The sequence below is a fragment of the Dicentrarchus labrax genome, unplaced genomic scaffold (genome assembly GCF_905237075.1).
Source record: "Dicentrarchus labrax unplaced genomic scaffold, dlabrax2021, whole genome shotgun sequence".
Classification (NCBI taxonomy): Eukaryota; Metazoa; Chordata; class Actinopteri; family Moronidae; genus Dicentrarchus; species Dicentrarchus labrax.
In genome coordinates this window covers 13,481,156-13,498,696 of record NW_026136716.1, presented here as the reverse complement: position 1 = coordinate 13,498,696, position 17,541 = coordinate 13,481,156, and the positions used below count along the sequence as shown (strand labels likewise).

General features: G+C 39.9%; 2 protein-coding genes across 9 annotated transcripts in view; one reads left to right on the top strand and one right to left on the bottom strand.

Annotated features, from left to right (window-relative positions):
- Positions 1–303, bottom strand: part of LOC127378631 (protein-tyrosine kinase 2-beta) — a 28,536-nt gene extending 28,233 nt beyond the window's left edge. For 2 of the 5 annotated variants that reach the window (XM_051427695.1, XM_051427694.1), the window contains exon 1: positions 110–302. The gene's annotated coding sequence lies outside the window, so the exon portion shown is untranslated. Of the gene's footprint in view, positions 1–109 lie in introns of all 5 variants that reach the window. The other 3 variants (XM_051427693.1, XM_051427692.1, XM_051427691.1) reach the window with 3 other exon arrangements.
- An 87-nt stretch (positions 304–390) lies between these two features.
- The window catches only part of arhgef7b (Rho guanine nucleotide exchange factor (GEF) 7b), a 28,638-nt gene continuing 11,487 nt past the window's right edge, over positions 391–17,541 (top strand). Inside the window, exons 1-7 of one of the 4 annotated variants that reach the window (XM_051427697.1) lie at positions 391–526; positions 5,356–5,680; positions 7,224–7,307; positions 13,733–13,817; positions 13,955–14,079; positions 14,418–14,622; positions 16,411–16,502. In XM_051427697.1, the coding sequence (XP_051283657.1) occupies positions 5,516–5,680; positions 7,224–7,307; positions 13,733–13,817; positions 13,955–14,079; positions 14,418–14,622; positions 16,411–16,502 (756 nt within the window). In that variant the 5' untranslated portion in view covers positions 391–526; positions 5,356–5,515. Of the gene's footprint in view, positions 527–5,209; positions 5,681–7,223; positions 7,308–13,732; positions 13,818–13,954; positions 14,080–14,417; positions 14,623–16,410; positions 16,503–17,541 lie in introns of those variants that run through there. The other 3 variants (XR_007888118.1, XR_007888119.1, XM_051427698.1) reach the window with 3 other exon arrangements.

Here is a 17,541-nt window from a genome sequence, read left to right as displayed (position 1 = left end):
AGACAGACAGGAGTTGGACACAACAATCATTAAATGGCCTTGCTGGATTTGAACAACATTCATATCTCAGTAAAGGATTCAACTCCTGCTGCGATCCCTCTGTACTCACCAAAGGCTGCAGAAGCTCCACGGACCAGCACGATAAATGTGCTGTCACTCTTTAAAACTGAAGACAAGTCAATGCCACCAACAGACTGTATTCATATTACTTTGTAAAGTGCAGATTTGATTCGTTTGATCGTCTTTGGCAGGTTAACAGAGCAGTCTTATCCGAAGCTGTGCCCCGAAGAAGAACCACATCAGTAAGCGAAAGAGGAAACGGTGCTTATGGGCAAATAAGGAAGTTGAAAGAGCAGCTAACAGAAAAACTGAAGAGGACTGATGAAACTGCCGCGTCACTGCATCTCACATGCAATGGCACACACCCGCCATCAAACCACAACCCACCCACTGAGCAAAAGGGGCAAGGCCTACATTACACTCAATTCCTCTTCCAGAAGTTTTGATGAGCAAAAGCACAGTACAGGTAAAAAGCTGTTTAATTATGCTAACATGGCTCCTTGAAACTGAAATCTGTCTTATAACTGTTACATGGATTCCAATGTACAGTCATGGAGCTCAGAGGGTAGATCCTACTGACATTACCGTTTCTGTAGTACCTCCATGAGCATGTTATTTTTGGTTTTGAGTAACATGTCTCTGCAACTATTGGATGAATTGCCATGAAATTTGGTACACATATCCATTCACCCCTCAGGAGGAATTGTAATACCTCTGATGATCCCTTAGCTTTTCATCTAGCGCCATCATTGGGTCAGATGTTTATTAACACTTTGGTTTATTCCTGCAAAAGTAATCACATTCCCACAAGCACACAACTCACCTTTAATTTGTGGTGTTTGGTAGTAATAAACAAATGTTAGCATGCCAACACGCTAAACAAAGATAGTGGGGTGTAAAATTGCCACATTGGTTATTACACCGGGTGCAAATAGCATTGTTGCCTACTGACACCTGGGTGCTAATAGCATCTGCCATAAACATAATATCAGCAGTTAGCATTGTTAATGTGAGCATCTTAGCATGCTGATGTTAGTATTTAGTTCAAAGCACTGCTATGCCTAACCGCAGCCTCACAGAACAACCTCCGGAGCTGCAAATGAATCCAACACGGAAGTAACTGCAGTTCCTCGAACAGCCACTTGAGGCTGGCTCCAGCAGTAAGTCTCCATGGCCCATGTACCCAGGCTTCAGTTGTTCATTTTGGATTAGATGGGACTTTCAAAATAATGGCGACCAGAGTCCCCGCACTTAGAGCTTCACAACTGCTGCTCAGAAACCTATGGATGACACCACCGAGACTACATCCATTTTTAAGTATGCAGTCTATGGTATAGACTCATATTCTTGTTTATGGGTACCTGAGCATTTTATGCAGGGCTCTGGTTAGCAATTGGCACTTTGGTTTAAGCTAAATATCCAGGGAAAATGTCTTTTTAGAGTCATTTAGAGTCATACCGCATCAAGTGCTCATTGTTGGACATTACTGTTCAATTAAAAACTGTTTTCTTTAAGATGAGAAGCATTTATGCAAAGCTGCAGCGTGGCTGTGACAAGCCTGTTCAGATGTGGCGAGGCGTACACCGTTGTGACCATGACGCTGCTGATGGAAAATTCTGTCTGTTATGCTTTCAGGTTCAACCTCAGTGGTTTTGTCTGGGCTTTGCTTACAGTAAAGCAGAGTTAGAGGGCTCTCTATGAGTGTGTGTCGGGCGTATGTTGACAGAATATGGTCATGTGTGACAACAATACCAGGAAAAGTGTGTAAAACCGAGAAAACAGAAGTTTGAAGTTTAATCATATTTCATACTATTTACTGTCTAACTTGCATGGTGATACTATACTGATACCTATCTCTAGGAATATGCAGATATGGGTGTTAAGAGCTCAACTGGCTGTATGCCAAATTACTGAATGAACTGGGAGTGCTGCATGATTTATCTGCGCATGTGGACGTGCTGTGTAAGGTGACAGGACAGAAAGCAGCCTCATTACTGCTGTTTGCTTTTTCATCTCTGGATCTTGGACACTAAGATCTGGAGTTGATTTTCCTGACCTGGGCCTGACACCTTGTCACATTTTGATGTCCTACAAGCTTCTAATAATAACACAATGACCTGTGGCCGCAAGAGAAAGGAGAGTCAAATATTTTAAACTAACTCTTCATTCCTGTGCTACTCACAGACTTTCACACATGGAAGCGACACAGCTATCATATGAATACTTAGTGTGACATCCTGTTATGCATAGCATATTAAACTTTCACACTCCCCCACCCCAACCCAGTTTTCTTCTGAATGCACCATGAACCTAAATTCTAGGTATGAAGCTCTCAAACAAGCTTTTTCGTGCCATGGTGCATCATGGGCATGTGTAGGGATGTAACGATTACCGGTGTAACGGTAAACCACGATAAAAATGTTGACGATAACAATTACCGTTTTCATTTCAAATATCATTATTATCACGGTTGATTACCACGGTGTGGAAACCGTGTGTTTAATCCTTCCCAGCATCTTTCGAGTTTCCTGAAGACAACGTGCGTGCCGTTTCCCCCGACACTGTACGGTCGTAGGTCCTTACATATGAAGACGGCCACAGACTCCGTTATCTTCTGTGCGCGGGCAGAGTTTGGCGGCAGTTTGCAAAGGAAGGATCTGTCGAGTTGTGTCTGTTTTGAATCCACAGGTTTAGCTGTGGGTTGCTGCATGGTGTCAGCTTAAGTGGTTGTGCAAATTTGTTGTGTTATTGCAGTATTTTAGTACTGCCTGGCACAGCTTACACACTACCTTACTTATGTCTATTTCCTGTGTTCCGGGTTTACACTGCTTTTAAGTTGAAGGCGCTATTTTAACACTGTCGCTACCTGCTTCGGTTGCTATGTTGTTGTTGCTGTGTGGTCGAGTGCGGCCTCTGTCCATACAACGCAAATCACACAAAGGTGTTGCTCACCGCGCCCCCACTGGCCAGGGGCTTGAATCGATTCAGAGGATTTAATGAATCAATATTGAATAAACATATATTACAATGCACTGCTGAATCGATATTTTTACCCACCCCTAATAAGAATGCTGAGTGACAGTTGATTGAAGATAGTTTGTTACATTTTGATGCTTTTGAGAAGGTTTTGTAATATAATAAAAACTGTTACACTTTTTGAAACTATTTCAGCTTGTGTAGGCCTATCAGTGCTTTCTGAACATATTGAACACACTTTCAGAAAATACCGCGATAATACCGAAAACCGTGATCATTTTGGTCATTATAACCGTGAGGTCATACCGTTACATCCCTAGGCATGTATGGTTTGGAACCAGTAAATTAGTAGTCACATTCCATGAAATCAATTCATTTGCTACCATTTCTGTTCATATAGCTTGATGGTTGTACTTTTAATTCCTTTAGTTGTGTTTGATCAGCTGACTATGATGTCAGCATGATGTCATGTTTGCCTGATGAAGATCAGTGAAGCCCTGGTCATGTTTGGAAAGTCCAGTAAAATTTTGGGAGCTGGGAATGTCTGTGAAAAGAATCTATCTGTATGTAAACAACACTAAACAGCTCACAAGGTCATAGAGTAGGTGAAAAAAATGATATTATTGAAAGACTATTTCCACTTTTGCATGTAGCTAATAGGTTACTTTTAAATATCCCTATATAATTCCAATAAATTACGGGACTATACAGTGACAATATAATGACATTTTAATTGTATTTTGTTCACTACATTACCGTATGACTCTATTATTCTCTATATTATTATTTCCCTTCTTCTGCTATAAGTTACTGGCATCATTTATTAGTTAACAAACTATAAAGTAGAAACTTTGCTATCAACTACAAACTAAAACCGTCCAGCAGAGGGCGATACAGCCCAGTTTGACACAGTTGATGATAAAAGGCTTTCAGTCAATGAATTAATAATGTCATGCCCCTGCAGTCACAGATGAAATTGACTTAACGCGTAAGTTATGGTTCATTGAATAAATCAGTGCATTGACACAATTTATTCCCGCTGCTGACTCTGAACAATGAGACATACTCTTCAAGCTGTAACTAGGATCACAGCAGCACTTGTTTTAAAACACGTAATGCAGACAAATTTGAGAGTAAATGTAAAAAGAATATTGCGAGGGTCACATTCCTGTGTGGATAAATCAGCCACATATTTTAAATGTGTAGATTTTTAAATGGGGTTTGGCACAGCGCATGTATTTATCCAAAATAGTGTTGGTAATAGAGATGAACTTTAAGGAAATACATTTCATTTACTGCTATTTGGTCTGTGTATAATTAGCCTGTTAATGCGTGGGACGGTCCTGTGATGTGCTGCTGTCAGCTGCGTCAAACCCATCAAAGACAACGAGCCTCAAAACGGAAGTTAGACGCTGTGGCCTTCAAAGTAAAATCAAAGTAGTATTAAAAAAAATAAAAGCGCTAACATTCTGGTTTATGGTTTGTATTTGGACATTTTTAAGATTGTACAGCTCTGAGTAATAGACCCTCCTCTGTGAGCCTTGTGGATATTAACATAGGCTTTCAGTACTTAAAACACTATGATTGACACAATAGGCCTATATTTACACATATAGCACAGTGCATGATATATGATGTATTTTACAATGATTGTAGACTGAATAATAATGTACACTATGTTTCTGTTATTAAGTCTTTTTATGCCTTTTTGTAATTAAACAATATACCTTTATTATGTACTTACATACCAGTTGAGCTTATTTGAATAATATTTCTGTTATTTCAATTTACAGTTTGCTTTATTAGTGCGGTACACAGACTGTATTATTTCATGTATTATCATATGATTTGTGTTACCAAATCCTGGTCTAATACGCATTTTCGACCAGAATTGAATCTGCCACCAGGGCACATACACTGAGAGTGGACCTCACAGGACCACAGTTGCATATTCACAATGAGGTAGAAGGAGTAGATGCCTTTTTAAGGATTTTAATTATACTCTTTTTTGCAGAAAAAACATATGAGACACTATACACTCATTCTTTTTTTCACAAAAAAGTTGCCATGTAAAGTGTATGCTTTTAATATGAAAAAACTGAAAGGAAGTCACGTCTTTCAGTGCCTGTCTTGACACTGGCGCTGCTGCTACAGTGGTGTACACCAGCAGAGGTGATGCCAACATCCGCTGAGAGAGAGAGAGAGAGAGAGAGAGAGAGAGAGAGAGAGAGAGAGAGAGAGAGAATTAAAAGCTGTTAAAGGAAGGAACCATCTTTACTTCCCATTTCCACAAATATTTGTTCTGTTTTGGAACAACAGCCTGTGTGATCCAACCAGCGCGTGCTGGTTGTAGTGTTCAAACAAGGCGGGGCTGACTCTCCTGCCTCATTGTGGACGGACCACAAGTAGGACAGCCGGACACCGAGGAGCGCCGCTGCCGCTGCTGCTGCTGCTGTTTTATGACATTAGAGAGCCAGGCATGAATTCGGCCGAGCAGACGGTAACGTGGCTCATAACGCTCGGGGTCCTGGAGTCTCCCAAGAAAAGCATCTCGGATCCTGAGGCTTTTCTCCAGACATCTCTGCAGGATGGAGCGGTGCTGTGCAAGCTGCTGGAGCGACTCAGACCCGGGACGGTGGACAAAGTAAGTGGATGGGGGGATAGAGGGCTATGGAAGAAAAACAAAAAGAACACATTATTAAAAATATATGATATGTAAAAACATGGAAAACAACATAAAAGCAAATAACTTCTGCCCTTATGAATAAATAAACCCAATTATCATGTGAACATCCTGTGGAATTTAGGGCTCCTGAAGAAAAGCAGTGTTGAACAGTAACATGTTTTAAAAAGGTGAAGTGTTTACAAATCATCTCAAATAAAACTAAATCCAAATGATCATAAATTATTCATGAGAACATTTTGAGAGTGAAGTGTTTTCTCCGTCTGTTGTCAAACAACCCATCTGAAGTCAAAATGGTGAACACATTTTAGGCTTCTCAGGTAAATATGAAATTGTTGTAATATTGATTACAGACCCACTACCACTTACTACTGTTATTTAATAAACAGGCTGCAGGTAATTGTGATTTTTTTTTTTTACTGCTCAGGGTTATGCTTTCTTTTATATGCTCTTATTTTGTGCCGTTGTTTCACTGTTTCACTTTATCTAATTTTTAATTTACATATTTATTTATTAATATTTATATTTATTTTAGGGGAAAATATAAAAGATAGGAAACAATGTGACCTATTATATGTAAACCTGAGACCTGATTGCTGCCTAAATTAAGTAATAAAAATGTATTGCTGCAATAGTCTACTAACAATGCTAATAGAAATGCTGTAACACAACTATATATATTGAATATAGGCTTTTTCTACATTTATTTGACTGTAATGATAATAATTTGAATTTAAAATTTCATTTTGACTTTCTGTCGCTCACACACACACACACACACACACACACACACACACACACGCACACGCACACGCACACACACACGCACATTGGACCATGGACCTGTCAACGTCATATCCTCCTTCGGCTTATCCAACTTCCCTGGGAGATTGTAGATCTCTATCAAAGTAGCCTCTGTTAGCTACAACACAGACAGAGGCACTGCTGCTTTCAAAATAAAGGTATAAAACGTGTCAGCGGCTGTGGATCACCCCCTCTACTATACATTACACCTCCTCTAGGAACAATTCTGCCACAGGTAGTCCACAGGTGTGACAGAACTTCATTTTACGTTCAATGTTATATGGTTTATAACTAAGTTTCTTCTAATAATTACCAGATAGGACAACTGATGGAGACTAGGACGACAAGATAAAAAACTGGAACGATCCCTCAGGACTAATTGAAAAAATGTAAGATACACTAGGCTAGAACAGCTAGGTATCTACTACTAGCTGCAATAAAATAACGGTAACTTTTACCGAAGGTGCAATTGCAAACACAAAATGTATGAAAACATCTTTCAATTAAAGCTTTAGTTTGAAAGTTGAAACCGGAAGTGTGGCTTATTAGCTAGCTTGATGCTGATAAGCAGCAAGTGGCAAGTGCACCAGCAGCGCCTGGAATAAGCTCCCACACGTAAAAACCTGAAATATATCAATTAACTGTTTATTCACATTTCGTGTTAGCATTTGAAGCTAAGTTAGTCACTTTCTGTGTGTAGTTTTTCCAGGAACCGAGGAGCGACAGCGAGTGTCAGAGGAACATTACCGAGTTCATTAAAGGCTGCGGGGCTTTCGGTGTGGAGGTGAGTGAACCTATCAATAATGTATATTTATTAATGCACTTACACAGTATGAAGTCTAGAGAACAGATTGCCTCTTCCCAACACAAACCTATTTAGCGTTTAAAGCATCCTTTAAAACTTCTGTGTCCTGCTGTTTGTCAGTGAAGTCCTTTATACTGTTAATGTTAGCTCCTATTCACAGCACGAGACAGCAGCAGGTATTGTAGTCACGAGCACCTGAAGGTATCGTTTAGTTCACAATCTTTATCCTTATTACATATATATATATATATATATATATATATATATATATATATATTAAATCATATTCTATCAACTGAGGACCCCTGACTCAGCGACATATATATATTATGGATATTTCATATTATCTTCAAAAATGTTGATTAAATTAACCCAAATAGTGAACTCAGTAACTGCAACAAGTTGCTGTTAAATTAGTGATTTTGATTCATTTTGAGCAGATTATTTCCTGTTACTTTTTATACAATTCCTCGCTGTATTATGTATTTTTAAATTGTTTTTTTTTTTTTTAGGGGGAGGGCAAATTTTGTGTTTTCTTGTCCCCGATGCTTGGCCATTGTTCTATCAACTAATTTACTTCACGGAAGACATATAGATCATGTTACATATAAGTTCTCTAGCACACCTCAACACTTAAAACCAAGAAGGCCTCATGACCCCCTATGAAGCTTTGGCCCTAGCAGGGGTCCCGACCCCCAGGTTGGGAGCTGCTGATTACGTAGGCCTAAATATGGCAGAGGCAGGGCAGGATATGTATCTTTATAATGAGAAATTAAAGTACAAATACTTTGTCTATGTGTAATTGATTTGATATTTTAATTTCAGAAATGTTTGTTCATCAGACATTCAAACATCTAAACTGATTGATTTAGCTGTAAATACGTATGTGACCTCCAGTGAGTGCTTCATAAGACAAACAGACACTAATGTAAGTGAGTGTTACTCATATCTTCAGAAACAGGTGTTAATTTATGGCTCTATTAATGGTTAGTAAAGCATGTAGGCCTAATAGACCTTCATGGATCAGTAATTAGCCATTGATAATAACAACTCTTAGGTTGCCAGGTTGTGAAAAATTATTGGTAAGTGTGCTTTTTATTTGGTAATTATGTTTTGTTTTGGAAGTTAAGTTACAACGGTTGGTGATCCATTGATAAATAAGCATGGTTTTCAAACTTTAGTTTAAAGGTTCAGTGTGGAACATGTAGGAGGATCTATTGTCAGAAATGGAATATAATATTCATAGGTATGTTCTTATTAGTGTATAATCACCTGAATATAAGAATAATTGTGTGTTCTGGGATGTTTTTATCTACAGAGTGAGCTGGTACTCTTCTACGGAGTACAGTACAGTAGCGCAGAACAGACAAACCAAACATTGGCTCTAGATAGGACCTTTCACACTTTACGTTTTGTAGCCACAGTAGTTTCTCCTACATGCTTGGAAGGCAAACAGTATTCAGTTGCAGTTTGTAACTTCACATCTAGACAGGCCAGCTGACAGTCTTGCCTGGGCCCGGGACGAGATAATCTTAGATGGGCCCCCCCACGCCCAGATCTCTCCTTTTCCTCTGCTCTTCCTCTCCTTCCATTAACAATGTTTGTGTGCAAGGTTTCTTTCATGTTCTGGAAATCTCTCATAGAGCTTTCTGTAAATTTCTGGAATTTAGTGCACTAGTTGACTTTTTCTCTACTTCAAAGGAGAACAGCAAGCATGGTAGGCAAAATAAGGCCTTTTTTGAGCTGCTATATACTATCCAGTCCCATATTTTCCCTTCCATTGTGGGATGTGGAATATGTCAGATAGTTTGGGAATTCCCTGCCCTCTGCATCTGCTGGCAATTCCTTTGTCCTCTCTGAGAAAGGCGCCATCACACGTACGAGGTTCACTCTATCAGAGTCGGTCATTCTTGTTGGCCATAATGCAGGATCACTGAAATTAAGTGTGTGATCTCTGATCCATTCTGCTCAGACTCTACGACGGGGCAGCGGGCCCCTCCCGCTCCACTGTGACTGTGACTCTCTCTCTCTCTCTCTCTCTCTCTCACCAGTAGCCTGACTCTGTCCCTCCGTTGCGGGGCAGCGAGCCCCTCCTGCATCACTCTCTCTGTCACCTGCCTGCAGCTGGATCTCTCTCCTCTCTGTCTCATCCTCTCTGACGGAGCTACCAAACTCAACTGTTTCTGTCGGAGATAACGTGATGTGCCAGGCTTTATACAAGCTGATGGACGTTAACATTAGAGCTGGCCTGTTAGGTTACGTTACAAGGCTGCTAAACATTGGCTGCGCTGTTTCTTACCTTGCTCTACGTTAACTTTAGCAGTTCCAGCTTCACCGTCACCACCTTTTTTTAAATATTTAAAATGTCTAAGGCCTCTTTATTTTCCTCTTCTCTTCTCTTCTCTTCTCTTTTCTTTCCTTTTCTGAGCACCGGACTTGTGCTGACCGGACTTTTTTAGCGTACTGAACTTCAAATCAACGACAACATCAAATTTCAATCAGTGGCCAAACCATTTTTGTGTTGGGGTCGGGGGGGTTCTGGACCACTATTTCAAGGACAATTAGGAAGAACACAAATAAAAAGATGTTATGTAACTCAAATATTACATATTTTTTATATATATATATATATATATATATATATATATATATATATATATTACAAATAATTTTAATTTGAAAAAATTATTCCATAATTTAATGAGGGCCCAGTTCTGGGCCCCCCCCTACCCTGGGCCCGGGACAACAGACCCGTTTGTCCCCCCCATCAGCGGGCGTGCATCTAGATGCCACTAAATCCTGGTCCTTTAAGCTTTCAAATCTGTACTTATAAATATTAGTAAGTCATTAATAACAAGGTTTAATCATCAAGTCTGCAGTTTTTCTAATGCTAAAAAGTTCAGGTTCAGGTAAATAGTCCGCAATTTTTCACAACCTGACAACCCAAAAGTTATGTCCATTAATAAAGCCATTAGTTAAACCCTGTATAAATGTTGTCTTATCATTAAGTTGTCAGTTTTGCTTATAAGGGGGCCTATCCTCATATAACATGCTGGGCTATCTAAGCTGGAAACCACTAATTGTGGTATTTGCAATGAAGTTATGTTATTAAAGGATCCAATCCAATCCAACTTTATTTGTTAAGCAAAGTTGACCAAAGTGCTGTACAGGAGAATAAATAAGACATCATAAATGTAAACAGTGATGGTGATGATAACGACCACTGTGAGGAATATAAACAGAGATGGCGATAACACTGGAAAGTTCCCGCGGCAGATAACGTGGACGAAGTCCAACGGCGATGAGCTCGATGTCCGGGCTGTTTCCATAAGATGTTTTTAAACCTGTAGGATTAAATGTACGATTGCTGCAGGAGGATGGATTATGGTTTATTTGTTGGAGTTGGTGGAATAGATGAACATACTGAGTGTTGGCCTTGTCTTTGTATTTAGGAGAACTGTAGTGCAGTCAGTTGGCGTGGTCCCCCTTTGAAATGACAGATGTGATACAGATAGAGTTTGTTTGTGACTTGATCAATACTGTCTATGGGAATCCTTCCACGAAGGGGATTCTGATGAGACGTTTGAATCAGATTCTGTACAGTTTTGTATGAATATTCTCACATGATGTTTTTGTTATTGATGATGATCATGGTGATTATATAACTCTAGCAGAGGTCTGAATGCTCTTTTCTACTTTGCGGGAAGCAATCATTAGCTGAAGAATTGTTTGGCACAGAGACTTTCAAATATAAAGTTGGAAATATTGAAATCAATACAGAATGTTTGGCTGTTGGCATGTTATCTAAAATATATCTGTATTGTTATCAGAGTTCAAAAACATGTATTAGGGTGTGTGCATGTGTCTGTGTTTGCACAACAGTGGGTCAAGCCAGGTTATATCCTGCCCCACTGTGGGTGTGAAGAGAGGGCTAGTGAGTAGAGTAGTACAAAATGACACCAGAAACTCACACACACACACACACACACACACACACACACACACACACACACACACACACACACACACACTATTGATCTTAGCAGTGGAAAAAATTGACTCATATTGAAAAAGAGCTGGTTATGCAACACAGGTCTCCTGGGCTGTAGACCTATAACAAGATTTTGCTCCAGACTTATTTTGAGGTCCCTGAAAGCCCAGTCAGTAATGAGAGGGTGGTGGCTTTCTTGAATGCGAGGCAAAGGAGCAAAGGAAAGAGTTTGAAAAGATGAAATGGAGGAGAAGGAGAAGGAGAAGGGTGGGCTGATGTAATGCAACAAGCCAGGCAGCCAGTGGATTTTCCAATCAGGTTGATTAGAGGCATGTCAGCCATGTTGCTGGAAGCCAAGGCCTCCATTACCAGCAGCCTGACTGACATCAGCGTAGTAATTCTCCCAGACAGTCGTGGGACAAGCAGAGGACGAGCCAGACTGCCTGTCCGATAGAGGAGGATTACAGAGTGGACGACAAGTGCCAACACGAGCGTGGATGAGTTCTCACTCTGCGATTAACCGGAGCTACACAATTAATCAGAGCATAAATTTGGGCTTTTGCTATTTATGAAACTTAATCGGGTGGGATATTGATTCTGCGTGTTTAGAGTGCCCTCTCGGCGGCATTAAATCAAGTGCTCCCTATTATCAGGTAAGCTGTTTAACTGATCACAGGCGTTTGTTTTAAACATGCAGTGATTACGTTCCTCTCACAGGCGAGAGTATTCTCACTACAGGCACAATCTGAACGTAACTGCATTTAAGATGTAGTTATTAATAGATTCTGTTTAGGTGCAAATTGCAGCAGCATTTATATCATCTCAAATCTGATTTATATTTATCTTTAAGAAGACACTCTGTCATCTGAACAGTATTCATTTTCATTGAAATATCTGTATATTTAAAGCCGGTTGTACTTTACAGAACAGTACTCTGTCCAAATAAGATTTTCAAGTCCAGTAAAACTAACTTATTCTTAAAGATGAATAAATAATCCTCATGATAAATAATCTATCATTTGGATTAAAGGAATCTAACTCCTCATAATACTGGGCTCTGATTGGACAGCAGCAGCTCCTGGAATTGAAATTCATGTGCTGAAGCAGAGACATGTACAGGATGAGATGTCCTGAGCCCGATGAGGTCATTTGTCGTTTACTTAATGATTGATTAACAACTATATCGTCATGCAAAATCTACCAAATTCTTTAAGGGATCAATAAGTGCTATCTGATAGTTCATTATCAAATGCACTTTTCTCCAATATTGAGGTATAAGATCCTTCCAAGAGTGCTTTTCTTTGTCGCCAACGTTCTACACGTGGTTCTCGGTGTAAGATTTCAGTATTGATCATGTCCATTGATACGTTATTGTACTGGAAGCAGTGGCAGCTAAATACGTAATATATGTGCAAATGCAACCTCAGCTCTGCTACAATTCTACTGCAGCAATGAGTAGAAAGCCCCATATTGTGTCTTGGCCCAATGCCAGTGGGAGAGATGAAAGTGTGTATTAACTGTTGGGTCCAAACTGCTCTGACTACTAATCAGCCGTGGTATATAAATCACAGCAAGTGGATTCTTAAAAGCAAGACTATATTAACGAACTGTGTAGTTTTGTTGTTGACCCTATCTGTAAAAACATGCAGAATTAACTCTTTGTGGCTGCTCTCTGCATGTACCCTTGGGCTCTTAATTTGAAATAGTTTTAAATTCAGTCTAAAGTCCCAAATCGGGATGTTTCAGCTCTGACTTTCACGCCCCAGACTGCTCCACCTTCACGCCTTGGGAATGTAGAAGTCAGTCAGTGTGTGGTATACATGAGATTAGGGGCTTCAGAGGTATTTTGATTATGGCTGTGTGTGTGTGTGTGTGTGTGTGTGTGTGTGTGTGTGTGATGGGGAGATTACAAGGGGAAGCTCAGACTTTGAGTAATCCTTCTTCAGACTGCAGTTGGAGCAGGGATGTAAACCCCAACTAAACTCAGTATTTCTTCATTTTCAGACTAATGTATGTTTTCATAATGTACATTCACAATAAGTCCTGATGCAGGTTAAATAAGGAGAGTGTATTGTAAAGGAACAAAACTACAATTTAAAAATAAATAAGATTATTTTGTTGAATGCATTCAACTGTATTGTTACAGTGTGTTTTAGTTGTTGTTGTGCTGATGTGTCAGCTTATTATGATCACAAACAGGAAGTCATAGGCCCCTGTGTTTCTGTTTACCAGCACATCTCTGCGTGAGATACATGCTTGGAAATGTCAGGGAGAAGGCTTTGTGTCCTTGCTGATGTCATGCTCTATAAATTTATGATGAATGTGTGTACATCTTTCCTGTATCAAAGTCCTCCATCATTTATTGCCATTCTAACATTTATTCTACATCTTTGTTCCGTTTCCTCTCCTTTAGCCTTTTGAGGTCAATGACCTCCTGCAGGGACTGAACTTCTCCAAGGTCCTAAACTCCTTGGTTGCCCTTAACAAAGCTACTGAAGGTACAGTTATTGTGTTTATGTGATTTTAATGAACTTTCTTTTGCTCAACCTGACTTTGTTCTTATCAAGTGCTGTATAACCTGAAAAAATGAATTTGAATAGTTAAAATTGACAATTAATTGAACCATTGTGTGCAGATTTAGGTGTTTCTGAAGACAGTGTGTGTGTGCCGCACTCCTCAACATTGAGGATCAAGTCGTTTGACTCTCTGAACACTCAGAGTCGCTCCTCTAAACTGCTGCAGCCTCAGTACCGCAGCCTGGTGAGTTACCATGACAACGACGACGACACATCTCAGAAGTAATGACAGTAGATAAACACAGACTGGGGTTACATATACAGAAGTGATATTAAACTCAGACATTCATCCTCTGAAGTCCTCGCTCTTGTACAGTGTAGGTGCTTCTCTGACTTGGCTTTCCAAAAGGATATTGAGTAAATAAATCTCAGATCAGATTTATGACTCTAATCTGAAAATGAGTAGTTTGAATGGGTTTATGGAAAGCTTGGCTCTGACCACACTAGTAAACAAACATACCCAGACAGTACATTATGCACAGATTCAGTCAGCTCTGTCTTCCCTGTTCTCCTTTTCCACAGGACATGTCAGAGGGCAGTGGGTTTGGCCACTTTCTGGTCAAGGCGCGCTTTCCCTTCCAGCAGACCAATGAGGATGAACTCTCTTTCTCCAAGGGCGACATCATCAGCGTGAGCCGGCAGGAGGACGGGGGCTGGTGGGAAGGCTCATTGAACGGCAAATCCGGGTGGTTCCCAAGTAACTATGTGCGGGAGCTGAAAGGAAGCGGTGGGTGCAGCTGTTGCTTTTCTCAGGCGTTTGGCATCATTTATTTCATTATTCAGAACAGTGTGAACGAACCCAACTGATTCCTTCTTGCTGTTTCGGTTAAAGCTGTAGGTTTAGTTACCTCTCCTGCACACAAATATCACACATACAGTACCTGGTTTCTACCATAGTAGACTCAAAGCTTACAGTATGAATTTGAATTTGAATTTCTCAAAGCGTTGACACAGACAAAACGCACACACAGACGCACAAACAGACTTCCTGCACTTCTGTTTTTACTGATAAGTGTGATTTCTTAAGGAAGTTGACTCACTTGCATGACTCTTAAAAGAAGTGAAGTCCTGTATAGAAACGAGGGATTAAGGGTTTTAATTTAAGGCTTGAAGGCATTAAATGCAGACACTTGTGTGGATACATTAAGAGAAGATGAAGGCATTTGAAGCTTATTTAATAGACACATCTAAATCGACAAGAATCAAAATAAATCTAAAACTTTCAACTTCTTTTGATCTTTTTGTCACAAAGATTTACTCATAAAATAATAATTGCTGTGTTTGTAGTTGGTGTAAAGACTTGAGATAAAGGTCATCAAAGGAATTTTGGAGGGTTTTTCTCTTATTTTTCAAACTGAGCACTGCTGGGCTCATAAGAGATCCTCCTGGCCTGTTTGATTGTGTTGGTTGTGTTGCTTTCTGAGGAGGGGAGGCAGGAACGAAGGAAGGAAGCTCCGCAAGCAAACAAAGACAGGAAGTTCCAGAGCTGCTGTATAGAATCTCACTTCCTGACTTAAAGCTTGCAGCAGAAAACAAGGACCATGATAACATGGAGGAATGGTAGACTCTTATAGCCAGTGGGAGTTTGATGTGTGAGATAGCAGATAGCTTGCACTGGAGGGACTTAGCTGTCATTATTTGTCAAGTAAACAGTGGTGAATTGGAAGCTGCACGTGCCTGTTGTCTTGGTTTGCTGACATAAATCGTTGTTATTCAGACTCAGTTCAGAATTATAAAGAAAATGCACACATAGAGCAGTCTTTGGGCTTTATTTATTTCTGCTCCAAGACAACGATTAAGGTTAAAATCTAGGTAAAGAATACTTCTCTAAATCTTTCCTAGTATCCTGATTATAGAGCATACAGCTTTAAGTAGCTCTTTACTTTCTCTATTCAGTCTGATAGGTCTAAAAAGTACATTAAGCTTCTAGCTTTACATTGCATTGTCTGCAAAGGACAATAGTGAACTGAAGGATATGACAGCATGCGTTATTATTGGCCGACCTATGTTGAAAAGACAATAACTCGGACGGGGAAAAGACATGCCATTGTGAGTCAGTAAATTAAATCATTGCTTGTCCTACATTTTGTAGAATGCATGACAGCAACGTTGCCCTACAGGAAATGTTGGAACTTCATAAAGTAGGCATTTTTTCATGTAATTTTATTGATGAGAATGTTCGTCCACCACGAGAATTCTGATTTTTCCGCCAAGACCAAATGTCCAATCGGCGGAGGTCTGCGCTCTTTAAATGCCCTTCTAGTTCTCGTAAGACAATAAAGTGGAAGGTGAACTGTGACATTTTTGTTTTTGTATTTGCTTTTTAAAAAGGTTTGAGTTTTATAGGTCACACACTTTTTATCATGGAATAACGGTCACTAACAGAGAGGAGCAAAACATGTTCCTAAAAAGAACTTTTCATCACTTTAAGTGTAACTGGATGTAATGTGCCTACACCTTGTTCCTGTGTCCATCTGGTCTTTGAACTGTTCTCTCCCTCTTTCTCTCTTTATAGACAAGACATCAGACAAGCCAAAGTCTGGGACAGTGAAAAGCCCTCCCAAAGGTTTCGACACCACTATCATCAGCAAGACATACTACAATGTGGTGAGCTGGTCATACTCTCAAGAAACCCTGTGTGTTTGTGCATGCCCATGTTAAAACTGCATTAACTAAACTGTACCAATCATGGAAATCAAGGAAATTCTATCGGTTCTCACTTCTATCACAAAAGCTTAGGGATTGAATTTGGATTTTGAATTTGAGTTACATATATGTTAGATTGTGGCGTTTATGGCAAGGATTATTCTATCTCTTCTGGTACATCTCTAAGGTTAGACTGATGGGGTGATGGTTAATGTGTGTCTGCTCTTGTGGACTGTTACAATCAATTATCTTTCATCTAATTCATCCAATTAGTGATTGTGTAGCTGTGCGTGTATGTGTGTGTGTATAAGCATGTGACTGTTTGTGGAGCCAGCATGGCACCCCTGTATCTGTGTGAGCGTGTGAGTGTGTGTGTGTGTGTGTGTGTGTGTGTGTGTGTGTGTGTGTGTGTGTGTGTGTGTGTGTAAGAGTGCAGCCGATGTAATGTAGGTTATTTTTTCCGTTCCAGTGGTTTCTGGGGCAGCCTTGCCTCAGGGTTGGCTTCTGCCAGTGTGTGTGTGTGTGCGAGTGTTTGTGTGTGTGTGTGTGTGTGTGTGTGTGTGCAAGTGTTTGTGTGTGTGTGTGTGCAAGTGTTTGTGTGTGTTTGAATAATGCAGCAAGCTCCAGCAGTCTCTCCAGACTGTCCATCTTTGGTTGGGGGTCCCTGAGTCTCTGTCTCTCGCTCACTCAGAGACCCTGCCTCAAGTCAAAGCTGTTCCCAGACAGAAATGCAAAATATAAAGACGTTTTATCTTTATTTTTATTCTAATGGAGCTTCCCAAAAAGCTTTAGAACAGAAGCTTGTGTTGTTGTTCTTTGTGTGTTTGTGTAGTCTGTTAAAGGCCCCGCTTTTGTTTGAAAATACCAATATTTCATCATATTCTGCCATCTTCTTCGTGTATTCATACACATGCATTTTTGATGAAAAAGCAAATACATAAATATGTATTATAGATAAATAATTGGAGCTGCTTCAAGCTGATGTTCATTTTTTACTACC